Source organism: Nomascus leucogenys, chromosome 13 (genome assembly GCF_006542625.1).
Source record: "Nomascus leucogenys isolate Asia chromosome 13, Asia_NLE_v1, whole genome shotgun sequence".
NCBI lineage: Eukaryota > Metazoa > Chordata > Mammalia > Primates > Hylobatidae > Nomascus > Nomascus leucogenys.
Genome location: NC_044393.1, coordinates 7,726,731 through 7,744,560, shown reverse-complemented (window position 1 = coordinate 7,744,560; position 17,830 = coordinate 7,726,731). Strand labels below are relative to the sequence as shown.

The 17,830-nt window shown below is 45.2% G+C and overlaps 1 protein-coding gene across 4 annotated transcripts in view; it reads left to right on the top strand.

Annotated features, from left to right (window-relative positions):
• Positions 1–5,862: 5,862 nt before the first annotated feature.
• CASS4 (Cas scaffold protein family member 4) overlaps positions 5,863–17,830 on the top strand; it is a 48,172-nt gene continuing 36,204 nt past the window's right edge. For 2 of the 4 annotated variants that reach the window (XM_030825746.1, XM_012511735.2), the window contains exon 1: positions 6,085–6,319. In XM_030825746.1, coding sequence (XP_030681606.1) covers positions 6,284–6,319 — 36 coding nt within the window. In that variant the 5' untranslated portion in view covers positions 6,085–6,283. Of the gene's footprint in view, positions 6,040–6,082; positions 6,320–17,830 lie in introns of those variants that run through there. The other 2 variants (XM_003252969.2, XM_003252968.3) reach the window with 2 other exon arrangements.

The following is a 17,830-nucleotide window of genomic DNA, read 5'->3' as shown; positions in this document are numbered from 1 at the left end:
TTAGTGCTTTGTTACAGAAGTCAGGTTTTGATAGCTGGATCACCTTTAGCTCTTTATCTTTGCTCCTCTGCTCTCTATGAATTTTTCTTTTTTTGAAACGAATTCTCACCCTGCCGCCCAGGCTGGAGTGCAATGGCGCGATCTGGTTTCACTGCAACCTCTGCCTCCCAGGTTCAAGCGATTCTCCTGCCTTAGCCTCCTGAGTAGCTGGGATTATAGGCGCGTGCCACCATGCCTGGCTAATTTTTTGTATCTTTAGGAGAGACAGGGTTTCGCCATGTTGGCCAGGCTGGTCTTGAACTCCTGACCTTCTGATCTGCCCGCCTTGGCCTCCCAAAGTGCTGGGATTACAGACGTGAGCCACTGTGCCCGGCCGCTCTCTATGAAGTTAAAGAACTTGAGTATAATTCAGGTTTTTGGCTTATTCAGAGAACGCTATCTTTGCTTACGCTTTGGTTTTCCTTAGGAAGAGCAATGTGAGAGAGTCCAGCCTCAGCTCTGTTACCGACTTGGTAAGTAATAGGGCAAGTCATTTTTCTGGGATACAGCTTCCTTTTCTGTGATTAAAGGGCTTAATGAAAATAATCTCCAACATGCACTTCAACCTGTAAAGCTCTTTGTTTTCACGCCTGATAATACAAACAGACTTCAGGGAGGGAGGAAGCCATTGTTCCTAAGCGGGAGACATCTGTTTCTAAAAAGGTGGCAAACCAGATATTTCGAGAGCCCTTTCAATTCAAACTTGGATAGAACTTTTTTTTAATCTCTAATAGATAGCTGAGATAGCAAGAAAAAAGGAATTCCTGAGAGGCAGAACAAAGCACAAATCCAGAGGATTCACAGTCCTGGAGCACTGAGTAGGTCAGTTCCTGTAACCTACTCATCTCTGAGCAGAAGTCAAAGCTCTGAGTCTTCATGGAGGAGGAACTTTGGTCAAGACCCAGAAAGCCTGGAACCCCAAAGGTGCCCCCTTCAGTAAAAGGATGAACTTGACAAAAACCTGCCTCAGAGAAAGACGAGGAATCTGCCTGCTTGGTGCTGGCTCGGGGGTTTTCGGAGAGAGGGTGTCTGGTGTTGGCACAAGGGAGGGTCCCCTGAGAATTCGGTCCACACGCTGTTCCTCATGCAGGTTTGGAACAATTTACGCTACCTGTACTGCTCAGAGAAAATGGGGATCTTAAAACAGTCTCCAACTGATGGTGGCCACAAGTATCTGGCAGAGGCCAGCACAAATTTTCTGTGCAAGAACACGTCTTAACCCCAGTCCTCTCTCTATCCCAGATAAACGTCTGAGGATCATGAACTCACAGTCAGGTATGTGAGGAAACAAGCCACCCTGATGAGAATCAGCAAAAATAACAGAATCAGACTTGCAAGGACCTAGCAGAATTACCAGACATAGATTATATTCAGAGCTAAAATGGGACCAAGGGGCCCGGCGTGGTGGCTCATGCCTGGAATTCCACACTTTGGGAGGCCGAGGCTGTGAGATGGCTTGAGGTCAGGAGTTCGAGACCAGCCTGGGCAATAGGGCAAAACCTCATCTCTACCAAATATACAAAAATATTAGCCAGGTGTAGTGGCGCACACCTGTAGTCCCAGCTACTCAGGAAGCTGAGGCATGAGAATCACTTGAGCCAGGGAGACGGAGGTTGCAGTGAGCCAGGATCAAGCCACTGCACTCCAGCCTGGGCAACAGAGCGAGCCTCTATATCAAAATAAAATGGGACCAAGGATTACAAAACTTGCACAAGGCCAGGCGCTGTGGCTCACACCTGTAATCTCAGCAATTTGGGAGGCTGAGACCGGCAGATCACCTGAGGCCAGGAGTTCAAAACCAGCCTGACCAACATGGAGAAACCCCATCTCCACTAAAAATACAAAAACATTAGCCGGATATGGTGGCACATGCCTGTAATCCCAGCTACTCGGGAGGCTGAGGCAGGAGCATCACTTGAACCCGGGAGGCGGAGGCTGCGGTGAGCCGAGATCGCACCATTGCACTCCAGCCTGGGCAACAAGAGCGAGACTCCATCTCAAAAAAAAAAAACTTGCACAAGGGACTGGGCAGGTCTGAGTTAAAGAATAAAACTTGTGGGCCGGGCGCGGTGGCTCACGCTTGTAATCCCAGCACTTTGAGAGGCCGAGGCGGGCGGATCACGAGGTCAGGAGATCGAGACCTGTTGAAACCCCGTCTCTAATAAAAATACAAAAAAATTAGCCGGGCGTGGTGGCGGGCCCCTGTAGTCCCAGCTACTCGGAGAGGCTGAGGCAGGAGAATGGCATGAACCCGGGAGGCAAAGCTTGCAGTGAGCCGAGATTGCGCCACTGCACTCCAGCCTGGGTGACAGAGTGAGACTCCGTCTCAAAAAAAAAAAAAAAAAAAGAATAAAACTTGTGGAAAACCACCCTATTGGAATGTTTCTCTAGCTTTCATCGTGAATTGCTTTGGCCTTTCCCTGGAGCTCTGACTGTTGGCCTTCCTGCTCCCTGACTGGGTATTTGACTCTGTGAAGCCTCTTTGACAGGCGTCTTTTGGCCAAGCGACTCCTCGCCACTGTCTGCTCCCCAGTAACGACTGCTTGCCTGGGGCATCATTTTCCCTCTGGCTTTTTCTTGCTCTCCCGCCAGCACTCAGCCTTTCCCTCCAGCTTCCTGTCCCCACTCTGTCCCCGGAGCATTTCCTTTGCATCCTTGTTTTCAATTCTTGCCCTAATTCCTTTTCCCTCCCAACCTGGGGGTCAAAACTTGGGTGATAAAACTAATCACTAATAAGTAGAGTGGCTGCAGATTCCCCAGCGCTCCCAGTATATCCTTGCACCAGAATATTTGGTGAATTTGTGGGCAATTCATGAAATTCTTTTTTTTTTTTTTTTCTTTAAGACAGTCTCACTCTGTCGCCCAGGCTGGAGTGCAGTGGTGTGATCTCCGCTCACTGCAGCCTCCACCTCCCGGGTTCAAACGATTCTTGTGCCTCAGCCTCCCAAGTAGCTGGGATTATAGGCATGCACCACCACGCTCGGCTAATTTTTGTATTTTTTGTAGAGACGGGGCTTCACCGTGTTAGCCAGGCCTGGTCTCAAGTGATCTGCCCGCCTCAGCCTCCTAAAGTTCTGGGATTACAGACCTGAGCTATCTTGCCCAGCCAATTCACGAAATTCTGCTTTGACCGAAAGAACTGTTTTTATGAATAATCTTCATGAGATTACAGCCTGAAACTTCCCGCCATGCCTTTAATGTTTTGAACATTGTAAGTCTGGTGTTCAGCTGTCCTTTATAATTCAAATATCAAGTGCCCAGTGTTTCACCACTACCAGTCAGGGAGCTTGATAGTCACATGAAAATAACATAAAAGCATACAGAAAAACATGCAAAAGCAATTTTCCTCCCTGTGCATGTATAAGGCACTATAGAAGTGAATTGGTCAGACTCACTTGTCTCAGAAAAGAAAATGTAGTCCAAAATACTGTTCTTGATCGCACATTTACCAAGAGCATTAAGATTACCTCACTAGAGTCCTCCTGACGTGGTTCCCTTGAACTCCAGCTGTTTCAGCCTTCAGACAACCGGATATTATGCAAGCACCCAGTCTCCTAGAATAATAGTTCTTGCAATGTTTGTCCACATTAAAGACTCATTTGCCTTAAAATACTAATGGATTGCAGCAAAATGTCTAAGGCGGTTTCTCATACCTTTCATTCAGAAAAACCGTAGAGGGCTCAAATAACAGACCGAGAGGTCAAGTTCCTTATTCACAAAATATCAAACTAGGTATGTAGGAGCTAGTTGATATAATTTCAGGACCAAAGCCTATCACTTTTGTGTCTTACTTTTATTTTCTAGTTCAGGTTATTTTCCCTAGAAAAAAAAAACATGCAAATTATAGCATTCTGATCTGTATTACGAGCTTAAGGGCAGGCTCTTCAGTATGGGGAAGAATCACTGCCGGGAGCTTGCCAAGTTGATGGAAACCATCTGAACTTGAGTTACTGTGGAGTCTTTTCTAAGAGACTTGAATTCAGATTCTGGGTCTGTTACTTTACTATGTGACCTTGGGCAAGTTTATCCATCCTTCCTTTTTATTACAGAGAATTTCAGACATAAACAAAAGTCAACAATACAGCAGAAACAGTGGTTTCCAGGGGCTGGGGGAAGAGGGGAATAACAAGTAACTGCTAATGGGGTAAATGTCCAGGAATTGAAAGAGGATTACTTTTTGAAATGGTTGTTGCACAACTCTGAATGTACCAAAAACCACTGAATTGTATACTTTAAAAAGGTGCATTGGCCAGGTGCGGTGGCTCACGCCTATAATCCCAGCACTTTGGGAGGCTAAGGCAGGTGGATCACAAAGTCAGGAGATCGAGACCATCCTGGCCAACATGGTGAAACCCTGTCTCTACTCAAATACAAAAAAATTAGCCGGGCATGGTGGCACGCACCTATAATCCCAGCTACTTGGGAGGCTGAGGCAGGAGAATCGCTTGAAAGCTGGAGGCAGAGGTTGCAATCAGCCAAGATTACACCACTGCACTCCAGCCTGGTGACAGAACAAGACTCCGTCTCAAAAAAAAAATAATAAAGGTGAATTTTCTGGTACCTGAATTCTATCTTAATGTAATATTAATATATTAATTATTATTAATATAATTTATATCTTAATATCTCTATGGATCTCCTCCTTGAACCAAACTGTTCATTCTGTGGGGTCATTGTTCCCTCCCTGTTGTCTGCTATCACCTGCAGCATGTCAATTACTTGGCCCTGGAAGTTAATTTCTAACAATGATAACATTTAAAAATGTGGACTGTCTTGGCCAGAAATCAGTCAGCTACTTCAGTGGGTAAATACGTCCTGGTGCTCAGACTTGTGGGGACGACACATGGGACAACCAGAGGACAAGACGCTAAGTGCTGTCTGTTGAACTTGTCTCAGAGGCGTGGTAAAAGAAAAGAAGAAAATTTAAAAAATAAAAAAATGCTGTCTGACAAGAAGAGAGTGGTGAGCGGAGACACAGCTGGCTGGGGATGGAACTTGAGCCTGGCTTGGAAGAATGGGCACCATTTTGTCTAAATAAAAATGCAGGCCGGGGCCAGGCGTGGTGGCTCACGCCTGTAATCCCAGCATTTTGAGAGGCTGAGGTGGGTGGATCACTTGAGGTCAGGAGTTTGAGACCAGCCTGGCCAACATGGTGAAGTCCCGTCTCTACTGAAAATACAAAAATTAGCCAGGCGTGGTGGCAGGTGCCTGTAATCCCAGCTGCTCTGGAGGCTGAGGCAGGAGAATCACTTGAACCCGGGAGGTGGAGGTTGCAGTGAGCCGAGATTGCGCCACTGCGCTCCCGCCTGAGTGACAGAGAAAGACTCCGTCTCAAAAAAAAAAAAAAAATGCAGACTTATTTCGCACAGTGTCTGCTATGCTGTAGGTCCTCTCTAGAGATTGGATCTGAATTTAGGAAAAGTAAAAAGAGTTGGCAAGTGATGATAAAGTGCATGAGCTAGCAGGGGTTTCAAGTACAGCACACACGATAAGTTTATTTGATTTAAGAGAGAGAATACAGGTGTGGGGCTCAGCGTAGCCCTCAGTGCAGAGCCAGTACCCAGAAGATGTTATTCATTAGGTACCGTGAGCAAAGACCAGGAGGTGAGCATGGGGTTCCGAGCAGGGAGAATGCACAACTGACAGGGTGGGTAGAGTGGAGACTGTGTCCTTTAAGGCAGCCTGCTTGACTGCTTTTATCCTGGCTGTCATAAGGCAAGTTTTAGGGAGCAGGAAGGAAGAAACGCTGACCGCCATCAGAAATTTGGCCTAGTGGCCTCTCATCAGGGAAATGAGCTTGGTCTGCTCGGTGGGAGTTGTTCCACAGAGTTCAAAGGACAAGAATGCTGTGTGTTCATACACTGAGCTCTTCAAAGTAGGAACTTCGCCCTATAAAGCAGAAGAGTGGTGTTTTTTTTCTTCTTCTTCTTTTGTGGTTTCACATAGCAGATGAGTGACAGTCTCTACTCAGAGACAAAGTGAGACGTCAGGCATTGAGGCGTGAGTGTGGCTTGTATTTCTGGTCCTCCCCTCCTTCACTGCTTTCATTTTACTCTTATCGTGCTTTCCAGAAAGTTTGCCTGCTGGGAGAGTCTTTTTGATGGTTTCCCATGTGTGGTCAGATAGCTCCATAGAATTGAGTTTCTGAGAACCAGCCAGCAGCATGCAGTGACATTGCACAATCTGCCTCTGAAGCTGGAGATATTAGCTGTAGAGCTCAGGGGAGCTGCTCCACATCACCGACATGAAGGGAACAGGCGGCGTGGACGGTGCACCCAAGGTGAGTGATGTGGGGCTGTTTGAATGGGCTCTGGCGGGGAACAGGCGGCGTGGACGGGGCACCCAAGGTGAGTGATGTGGGGCTGTTTGAATGGGCTCTGGCGGGGAACAAGCTGTGATGATTAAGGGTGTTGAGCAGCTTTAGTTGTGACTTTCTAATAAAGGCAAAGGTTGAATACCAGTGACGTGTGAGTTGGAGAAGGGAAAATTTAGCGTAAGTTTAAGTGTGGGAAATAGATGTGCTGTAAAGCTCCTTACCAGTTTACATCCAAGATGGGTGAAAATGACTTTGTAGTAGAAATCAGCTTACTTGGTTGACAGCACCGTCCATCATTTTGTGTCCAGCAAACTTCTGAAGCAAGATGTGAGTCTGCCTCAGCCCCCGCTAATTCCTTCTTTCTCTGGACGCCAAAGACGCTCAGTGCTGCTCTAACTGTCCTATTTGGTTTCTGCGCTCACCTCCCAACAGCAGAGCCCAGACCCTTGCCTGCAGCCTCCCGTGCTGAGCCCACAGTGGGCACTTACATGTTATTTTCACGTTAACTTGTGCATTATGTGAGCAAAGCTGGAGCTTTCAGACAGACTTCACGCCTGTCATGAATCAAAAAAGGTTCACTATTTAGAAAGGTGAAAGAAGCCAGGCACGGTGGCACATACCTGTACTCCCAGCTACCGGAGAGGCTGAGGTGAGAAGATTCATTCAGCCCAGAAGTTTGAGTCCAGCCTGGGCTACCTAGTGAGACCCCATCTTAAAAAAGTTAAAATGGCTACCATATTAAAAAAATTTACCCAGACATAAAGAAAGTGAAGCTCAAGGTTGTATTTTCATCTTGCTATGCCCTTTTTAAATTTTAAGTAGAACAGGAAAAAAGAAATGAAACAAGCAGTAAATGGGGAGCTTGCTTATAAAAATCAATGCTTATTTTTCATTATAATAAAAGTGACTAGTGTGGCTGGGTGCAGTGGCTCATACCTGTAATCCCAGCACTTTGGGAGGCCAAGACAGATGGATCACTTGAGGCCAGGAGTTTGAGACCACCCTGATCAACATGAAAAAACCCCATCTCCACCAAAAATACAACAATTAGCTGGGCGTGGTGGCGCATGCCTGTGATCCCGGCTACTCGGGAGGCCGAGGCACAAGAATCGCTTGAGCCTGGGAGGCAGAGGTTGCAGTGAGCTGAGATTATACCACTGCACTCCGGCCTGGGTGACAGAGCAAGACTCTGTCTCAAAAAAATAAAAAATAAAAAATAAAGAAAAAAATTGTAAAAGTCACTAGTGGAATGTGTGACTGAGTAACCCATGATAGTCTCTCTTGTATAGATTATATGTAAATATCTTAGCTACCCTAGAATTTTGTCCCCAACTACTTACTTTGAAAAATTTCAAACCATTGGAAAAAATATGGGGGGCTTGGGGATTATTCAGTAAATCCCTGCATATCCTTCACCTAGATCATTGGTTTCTGGTACTTTGTCATATTTGTGTGCATTTATTTGTGCATATTTAGACACTGGAACACACTTCGTTTTTATTGTTGTTGTTAAACTCTTTGAAAATAAATGGCCAATACAATGACGCTCCACCCCTAAACTTCATTGTGTGTCTCCAAAGAACAAGGACATTCATCTACAGAACGTAGAAGAATATCTACATATCATCATACCCAAGAACATTTCATATTTATTTAATAATGCCATTCTACTATTCAGTCCAATTCACGTTGATTTAATAATGCCATTCTACTATTCAGTCCACATTCACATTTTCCAAAATTATCCTTTTTAGCTTTTCTGGCTGTTGTTGTTTGTGTGTGTGTGTGTGTGTCTTTCTGATCCAGGTGTTGTTTGTCAATTCTCAGTTCTTAATCTAGAACAATCTACTACCTTTTTCTCTTTCATAACATTGACCTTTTTTCTAAATAGCCTGGATTTTTTTATGATTTAGACTTCTTTTTATGTACTGCTTATTCTGCCTAAATAATTTATATAGCACTTTACAATTGGGTGGGGTTTTGTTATTTAAAAAAAATATTTTTAGCAATGGGGGTATCACTCTGTTGTCCAAGCTGGACTCAAATTCCTGAACTCAGGTGATTCTTCTGCCTCAGCCTCCCAAGTACAGACTACAGGTGCACATCACCGAGCCCCACTGCAATTTGTAAATAACATGCATGTTTGCACAGAACATGTAATTGATATTCCCAGCATCCCCATGAAATTCTGCTATTAATATTATACAGATAGGCCAGGAGTGGTGGCTCATGCCTGTAATCCCACCACTTTCGGAGGCTGAAGCGGGTGGATCACCTGAGGTCAGGGGATTAGCCTGGCCAAAATGGTGAAACCCCATCTCTAGTAAAAATACAAAAAAATTAGCTGGGCATAGTGGTGCATGCCTGTATTCCCAGCTACTCGGGAGGCTGAGGCAGGAGAATCGCTTGAACCCAGGAGGTGGAGGTTGCAGTGAGCCAACATTGTGCCATTGCACTCCAGCCTGGGCAACAAGAGCGAAACGCCATCTCAAAAAAAAAAAAAAAAAAAAAAAAAAAAATATATATATATATATATATATATATAAAATAGTAGCCAACCCTTACCAATTGTCTACATGTGAGGCCCCGTGCTGAGTGCTCTACTTGCGTTTTCTCATTATTACATCCTCACAACATCCTCATGAAGCAGAGGTATTATTCTCCTGTCACAGACAAGGAAATGAGGCCTCGCTGACTTGCCCAAGGCCGTACAGCTAGTAGGTGGCAATGCCAGGAATCAACCCCAGGCAGACTAAGCTCAGCGCTCCATTCTTACCTCATTATATTCTCTCCCTTGGACCAGGGGTTGGCAAACTCTTCATAAAGAGCCAGATAGTATTTTATGCTTTGCAGGCCAAATACAATCTCTGTTGCATATGGTTGTTTGTTTATGCAATCCTTAAGATATGTACAATCATTCTTCACTCATGGGTCATCCGTCTAGATTTGGTCCACAGGCCCTTGTGTAGCAGCCTATGTCATCTCAGTTTACGTAGGCCACCCCCACCCACCCACGCAGTACCAAGAAACACCCAAGTTGTTGACGCCTAGTTCAGAGGCATCCTCAGTTAACCATTTTTTGGGTGTCCCTACAGAAACTATCAATATATCTATAAGATGCATGTTTTAAGGTTTTACACAAATAGGAGTTGTAAGTAAAGAGCTGTTGAGCTTCTTGCCTTTAACAACTACCGATACGTACTGGTGTTCAGTTCACGTTAGTGCAGTTGATCCATCTCATTAATCTTAATGCCTACATTGTTGCCCAATTGCTTTATAAATGGTAGCACAATGCTTTAAGGGGTCGTGTCATGTCAGTGGTCTTAGCTTCGGGGCATTCGCCTTTAAAACAGCCACCGCAGATAGCCTTTCAGACCCTTAAGTTCGCCTTTGTGCATCGTATGGTAAACAGGGACTGTTCTCACAAGCTGTTCCTAATTCTACCCGCTGGCCAGTAGCTCCATTGCCAGTAGAGCTGCTTTCACCTTTGTGCATGGCAGATTTTGTGTAATATGCAGACCGATTTATTCTATTTTTAAAAAATTGTTTTATAGAACGAGGCGAAATTTTTTTAAAACACATGATATTAGTGATAGGAGACACTGGCCTCAAAGGTGGTAAATTTAACACCTCATTCATTGGTTTATTGGACTCTAGCCAGCTAGTCAACTCCATTCAAGAAATACTAGAAATTTAGTTTTTGTGGTTTTTTAAAGATGGAGTTTCACCCTGTCGTCCAGGCTGGAGTGCAATGGCATGATCTTGGCTCACTGCAACCTCCACCTCCCAGGTTCAAGCAATTCTCCTGCCTCAGCCTCCCAAGTAGCTGGGAGTACAAGCATGTGTCACCATGCTCAGCTAATTTCTGTATTTTTAGTAGAGATGGGGTTTCACCATGTTGGCCAGGCTGGTCTCGAACTCCTGACCTCAAGTTATCTGCCTGTCTCAGCCTCCCAAAGTGCTGAGATTACAGGCGTGAGCCACCGCACCCAGCCAGAAATTTAGTTCTAAAAGACAAGGAGGATAAGTGGGCTTATTATATGTAAGTTCTTATTTTGGATTTTTGGTAGTTTCAAGATGCCTTAGTTATGAAAATAGAGTCTGCAATGTACTTTAGTGATTCAGTCCTGTTTGCTATAAATTCTGTTTACTTCCACGCGCGCGCGCGCGCGCGTGTGTGTGTGTATGCACACATGCCATTACAGGTAATATTGAAATTAACATCTTCATACACAGCCCTTTTTTTCCCCAATAACATTATTTTCTCACTGGAGTAAATGTCCAGGAATTGAAAGAGGATTACTGAATGAAGTAAGCATTGGCACTTATTTTCCATCATTTTCTGAGAATTTCTGATATTTGATTCTATTTTAAACCTACTTTCCCCAGTATTTTCTCTACAATCTGTACTTTCTTTTATAAAGACAGCTATGTGCTCATTCAGTTTTCTGAAGGCACTTTTCAAGCAAGCATCTTTACTATGTTACTGAAGAGTGGATGGTCCAATATTTATACCGTAAGAACATTTAAATGTGTTTATCTTTCACATTTTAAATTCAGCCTCAGTTAAAGAGCAAATCTTTTTTGTCTCTCTTCCATCTCAACTCTGAGTGGCATGGTTCTGGACCCACTCAAGAAAGATCAAGGTAAAGACGTAGAATTTTTTAAAAATTTGTCCACATTCTCAAGGTTGGTTTAAACACGACAAAATGTGGTGGCTTGGAAGTGTCTGCCACTTGCTGGGACTTGGCTTGCTTCAGTGCTTCTGGGCAAGAAAGCCTGGTGAGGCTTCGTTTGTGAGTGGAGAGCAGCTTTAGGTTCTCTTTGTACCTTTAGCAGCTCTGAGGTGGTGAGCAAGACATTTCACACTCAGTCTTTGTTGAAGGGCAAATGGGATTGTGTGCAGAAAGCTGACCTGGCCCTTGAGGGCCCATTAGATCCCACTCCCAGCAGCTCTCCTGCCTCAGTTCCTTCCCCTTCTCCCCTGCTGTTCCCCGCCTTGGATTCTCCTCTCTCTAGCAAGCGTCACCTCACCCAGAGGCCTCTCAGGACCACGCTGTGCAAATCACTTCCCCCCTACACGGGCCCACCGCCATCACTCTCATCTATCTTATCTTCAGTTATTAAGATCTGAAATTATCTCACTTTGTTTGTTCATCTGTCTTCCTCTCTGGAAACGAAATTCCATGAGGGACAGACCTGGGCTTTCTTACTCAGTGCTGCATCTCTGGTGCCTACAGCAGTGCCTGCACAAAGTAGGTGCTCAATACATGCTTTGTGGTAGTGTGTGAACGAATGGGAGCTTACAGGGAGTGCAGGTGGAGCCCTGGCTGCAGCCCCGCTGTGAGGATAGGAACAGCACTGCTTTCTAGTCAGCAGGTGTTTGGCAATGGAGGTCATTCCTGACTCTCAGCTCTCTAACCCCTACCTGGCCTCAGCCTAAGCCGCCACTCAGCCTGTTCTCTTGACAATTGTCCTCCTCCTTGTCCGTGGTCAGATGTTGCCTTAGATGCAAGCTGTTGCTATTGAAATCAAGGTCACAAAGACCTGTAGCCTCCCTCCAGCATTTCCCAGCAACTTCCTCCCTTCATCTATTCCACGAGGCAAAACAGCCCAGACACAACACCCAACTTGAAAACACAGCTCACCATCCATGGCTCAGCCATTCACCCAATACATAGTTATTGGGCTCTGGGGGTTCAGGGTAATCAAGACAGAGCTGACATTCCAATGGAGTGAGCATGACAGTGAGTAAATAGACCCATGGTTTCAGGTGGTGAGAACTGCCAGAAAGAGGAGAAAACAGGGGGATCTGACGGAGGCGATGGATGAATAAGGCCACTCTGAACACCCAAGAGATGGGAAAAGCATTCCAGGCAGAGGGAACAGCAGATGCCAAGGCCCTGCAGTGGGAAGGCATTCAGCATAGTACAGGGCCTCTATAAAGACCCATGGGGTCAAAGAAGAGTAAACCAAGAGAGAGAGTAGTCAGAAGTGAGATCTGAGGTGTAAGCAGGATAACGTAGAGCCTGGTCGGCCGTGAAGAGCTTTGAAGCCATTCTAATTGCAAAGGAAACCACCAGCCCACTTAAAGCAGGAGATGACATGATCTGATTTATGTTTTCTAGATCACTTAGGCTGCTGTGCAACAGATGGGCTGTAGGTAGGAAAGAGCAAAATCTGGTAAACGTGGAGACTTCAGTGTAAGTGGCTTCATTTTCCACTGGGGCAGTGCCCTGCTCTTCTCCATGGACACAAAGGAGAATCGTGTACTCTGTCTTTAGAAAAAATAAAACTTTTGGTGTTTGAGACTGCTGGTCGCCGTGTGGGGTGGGGAGTGGTTGTGAGCAGAAAAAATAGTAAATCAAGTAGTAGATAGCTTCTATTTATGTGTGCTATGTTTGATTCAGGAACACAATGTACCTTTCATTCCGTCAACAAATATTGAATGCCTGCTGCATGCCAGGCACTGTTCTAAATGCTTCCAAGGCCAAGTGCCTGGTCCCCTTTCTCCATATGTAGTAAATAATTATTATGACTAATAAAAAATCCATCACATACTCATTATTGGTTCCCCTGTTTAATCACCTGTAGTCTTTGAACATTTTATTTCCTATAGAGCACACTTAGGGGGAAAAAAAAGCTAAGGAGAATGCCACCATCACCCCAAAACTTAAAAGGTCTGAGAATAGACAGGCGCTTGGCTGACACGATAATGGAATGGGGAAGCAACTGTAGAATCAAAACAGGGCCGTTTTGGAATTGCGATGACTAAGGGAGGAAATGACAGGGGCCTGAAGGGGAAATAGCTTAAAAGGAGGAAGGTGGGAGGCTGGTAAGAGAGCTGCCGTGGAGGGGGAGATTAGAACACTCCAATTTGAGTTGCAGAAAAAGGAAATACGTTTTTTAGGAACCATTTCCAAACATAACACCTATAAAGCGTTTGTTCAGGGGAAGAATAGCCTTGTACACACACCTACGAAAAGCATAGTTGACACTGAGAAGACTGAGAAGAATACACGTGGCCGCCTGTTCCTGGGAAAGCATCCCCAGCTCTCAGCGTGGGAGATCCTGCACTTCCCCCGCACCACCCCCGCTCAGGCTGGAGTACCGTGGCACAATCTCAGCTCAGTGCAACGTCAGCCTCCTGGCTTAAGTGATCCTCCCACCTCAGCCTCCCAAGTAGCTGGGGCTTCAGGCATGCACCACTGTGCCCGGCTAATTTTTGTATTTTTAGCAGAGGTGGGCTTTTTTTCACCATGTTGCCCAGGCTGGTCTCGAACTCCTGTTTTTAAGTGATTTGCCCACCTCAGCTTCCCAAAGTGCTGGGATTACAGGCATGAGCCACCGTGCCCGACCAGGCTCTGCACTCTTAAAATTCCTCTAGGAGGCCAGGCACGGTGGCTCATGCCTGTAATCCCAGCACTTTGGGAGGCCAAGGCAGGTGGATCATCTGAGGTCAGGAGTTCAATACCAGCCTGACCAACATGGAGAAACCCCGTCTCTACTAAAAACACAAAAATTAGCTGGGCTTGGTGGTGCATGCCTGTAATCACAACTACTCAGGAGACTGAGGCAGGAGAATCTCTTGAACCCAGGAGGCGGAGGTTGTGGTGATCCGAAATAGCACCATTGCCCTCCAGCCTGGGCAACAAGAGCGAAAACACCATCTCAAAAACAAACGAACAAAAGAAAGCTCCTCTAAGAGATGAGTGTGGACCGTGAAAAAGTTATTCACAGGCAATTCTAGGCCACTTACCTGGCCACTCAGAGAGTTTCTCCACGAGTTTATGAGTTAGTGAATGTATTGTTCTTTTCCTTTGAACAATTGCTTCACCTTATCATCAAGAGCAGCTTTTGTTTGCTCTACGTGTTCTGGACAGCCCAGGCAGTCTGTCTTTTGTGGGGTTAGCGAGGGACGGGGGGCAAAAAAGCAGTAGGGTCATCCCTGTGTCTTGGAGGTGTTTGCCATCTGGTTAACAGTAAGTGAAAAGTGCTTTGTGGAATGTTCACTTTGGGTTCAGAAATTTTCTTTTAGAGACAGGGTCTCACTTTGTTACCCAGACTGGAGTGCAGTGGCGTTATCATAGTTCATTACAACCTCAAACTCCTGGGCTCAGGCAATCCTCCTACCTCAGCCTTCCAAGTAGCTGAGACTACAGGTGCACACCACCATATGCCCATCTAATTTTTTTTTTTTTGTAGAGATGAGGGGCTCTCCCTATATTGCCCAGGCTTGTCTCGAACTCCTGACCTCAAGCAGTCCTCCTGCCTCAGCCTCCTAAAGCACTGAGATTACAGGAGTGAGCACCACACCCAGCCCAGGTTCAAAAGTGAGAGTCTCCCCACAGTTGAAAGGGGAACAGAAGCACAAGAGTCAGTAATAATAACAAGCAACTCAAGGTCCTCCTTCCTTACACTGGTGTCCCCCAAAGTGAGGTGATTGCCAGCCACTGGGAGTCAGGGCCAGTTACATAAGACATTCTCCCTAAGCTCCCTTTGGGTATCCCAAATAAGGGTTGGGATGGGTTTATGTGTAGTCCATTATTAACAACTAAACGAACAAACCTAGTGAATTGCAATAAATTCACACCAACAGAACAAAAGAAGAAAAGCTTAAACAAAAGAGTGGCTCCTTGCTTTCCTGAAGCACCTCTAAAAATGGCCATAGAAAAATGGAAAATTTGGTGAACAAGCCTGAACCTTCACTCATTTCTCTGTGATACATTAAACAGCTTGAGCCAGCTTTGAATTCTTCCTGGTCAATCAAATGGAAAAATCACAGCCTGCAGGGGCCCTGACTGCGGGCATGCCAGAGGATTTCAAGTGTGGTGCACAGAACAGTTTTTGTACGATACTGGTGTATCTTGATGTGCATTCAAACAAACTAAAACTAGCTCATCAAACCTGTAATTTCATGGGTAACATTGCTGAGGGAGAGTTGTTTTTTAATTGACTCAATTTATTATTTTACCTAAAAAATTGTAGTGGCGCATGGCTATGACAAGAAGCAGGCAGTTGCTAGACACAACGCTTTAGAAACACAGGCTGGGGGCTGGGTGTGGTAGCTCACGCCTGTAATCCCAGCACTTTGGGAGGCTGCAGTGGGAGGATTGCTTGAGCCCAGCTGTTGGAGACCAGCCTGGGCAACATAGTGAGACTATCTCTACAAAAAATTTTAAAAATTAGCTGGGTTTGGTGGCTCATGCCCGTAGTCCTAGCTACTTGAAAGGCTGAGGTAGGAGGATCGTTCGAGCCCAGGTGTTCGAGGCTGCAGTGAGCTGTGATCGCGTCACTGCACTCCAGCCTGGGTGACAAAGTGAGACCCTGTCTCTAGAAAAGAAAAGAGAAAAAGAAACACAGGCTTAGACAAAGTTTTCTTCTAATTGGAGTTGGCATAATTGCTTATGACCCATCAAATAGCACAAAACTCCTTCTTTGTTTATACCTTTCCTCACTTTTTTCCTTAAAAAAAGAAAAAAGAAAAAGGAAAGAGGGAAGGAAAGGAAGTTAGAGAGGAAAAGCATCTGCATGTTATTTTCTCTGTAATCCCTCGGATGGCTTTCATGAACTAAGAGGTAAGAGTAAGAAAAGAAGTCATGGGAAATGTAGAATTTGCAGCTGGATGGGAACTTGGCGATTGCCCTGGGAAGCTGTCTCACTTTCAGGTGAAGAAACTGAAACCCAGAGAAGTTCTGTTACTTGCCTCCTCCTTCGGTGGGTTTTTCATGAGCATGGGTGAAATTGTCAGCCCCTTAGTATCTTAAGCAATAACTCAGGGACTTAGCTGGCAAGGAATAGACTTGGCGGTGGCAGGCAGTGGCAAGGCTGTGAATGAACACACTAGGATCTCTGGAGCACTTTGAGTTGGAGAATGCAGTCTGGTATGACATGGGCCCATCTTGGGCCACATCCATGATAATCAATTATGTGAAGGCCTGAGAGACCTTTATTGTTGCATCATTTCAATCCTGAGCTTAGATCAAGGAAACCAGTTACCTGTTCCCCCGGTGTATATTGTCAGACATACAGTAGGTGCTTGATAAATAATTGCCAATTCAATGAAGCCTTAAGTGCAGCTTAGCAAGGTCTCCATGAGCAGGGGAAGTATATTAAAGCATGTCGATCTGGGTAAGACCCAAAACTGCTGGAAAAGCACAGTATTCAGGTATCACGGAGGCAAATGTTTCATTTCCACTGGGTGGCTTTGGAATTTTCTTCTGGCCACAACCTCCTCTTCAAAGCCCCAGTAGTAGGCAGTGCCTCCTACAGCTGCAGAAGTTCCTTTAATGTGTGGCTTTTTCATCTGAATCATCACGAAGAATTCAAAGCTGACTGGGTCAGAGTTCAATGTTATCATGGAGAACCCAGTCAAAGTTTGTGCTTATTCACAGCATATGCCATTCTCCAGGATTATTTTTAGAGGTGCTAAGAAAATAAGGAACTCTCTTTTCATTAAAGTTTTTCTTTTTCTCTCATATCCCTCCTCATATCCAAGTTCACCAGGTTAATTCACTTCTTTGTCCCTGGTTTCTATGGATAAACCGGCCACAAAGGCTATTTGCATCCATTTGGATGGGAGGGAACCAATGGGAGTGTGGGAGAGAACGCGTTATGTAACCAGCCCATCCTTCCCCATGGCTGGGGTAGCAGGAAGGGCAGTGAGCCTCCCCCAGGAGCTTAGAGACCCACTGGCCAGATCCACAGTCAAGGACAGCTGCAGAGAAAGTTTAGACCCAGACCTCAGAGCATTCCTGCACAAACTTCAACAGAAAGATTTCCCTTCCCAAGCGACTTCTGCTGTTATCCAGGATATGGATAGTACTTTTTAAAATAATTTCTTTAAAGGATCAAGATGAAGGTGAATGTGAGTATCTGAGTTTCTGTCTTCTGACGTCCATTTCCTACAACTATTTGATTGCGTGGGACTCTGAGTTAACTATATAAAGGGGTCTAGAGCTTGTTATTTCCAATGCTCTCCCCTATATTAAGGAAGTAGGTAATGATGGTTTCCAAATGGCTGTCACACCATGGGAAACAATTGAAAGTTGCATCAGGTTTTGAAACCAAAAAGGAAGACCTTATATTTTTGTTTAGAAAGTTCTATTCTATTCTATTAAGTTTTGTTTTAAAGCTTAAACATTACTTTATTTTATTTATTTATTTATTTACTGAGATGGAGTGTTGCTCTGTTGCCCAGGCTGGAGTGCAGTGGAGCAATCTCAGCTCACTGCAACCTCCACCTCCCGAGTTCAAGCAATTATCCTGTCTCAGCCTCCCCAGTAGTTAGGACTACAGGCGCGCACCACCATGCCCAGCTAATGTTTGTATTTTTAGTAGAGTCTGGGTTTCACCATGTTGGCCAGGCTGGTCTTGAACTCCTGACCTCAAGTGATCCGCACACCTCGGCCTCCCAAAGTGTTGGGATTACAGACATGAGCCACTGCGCCTGGCCTTAAATGCGACTTTAAATAT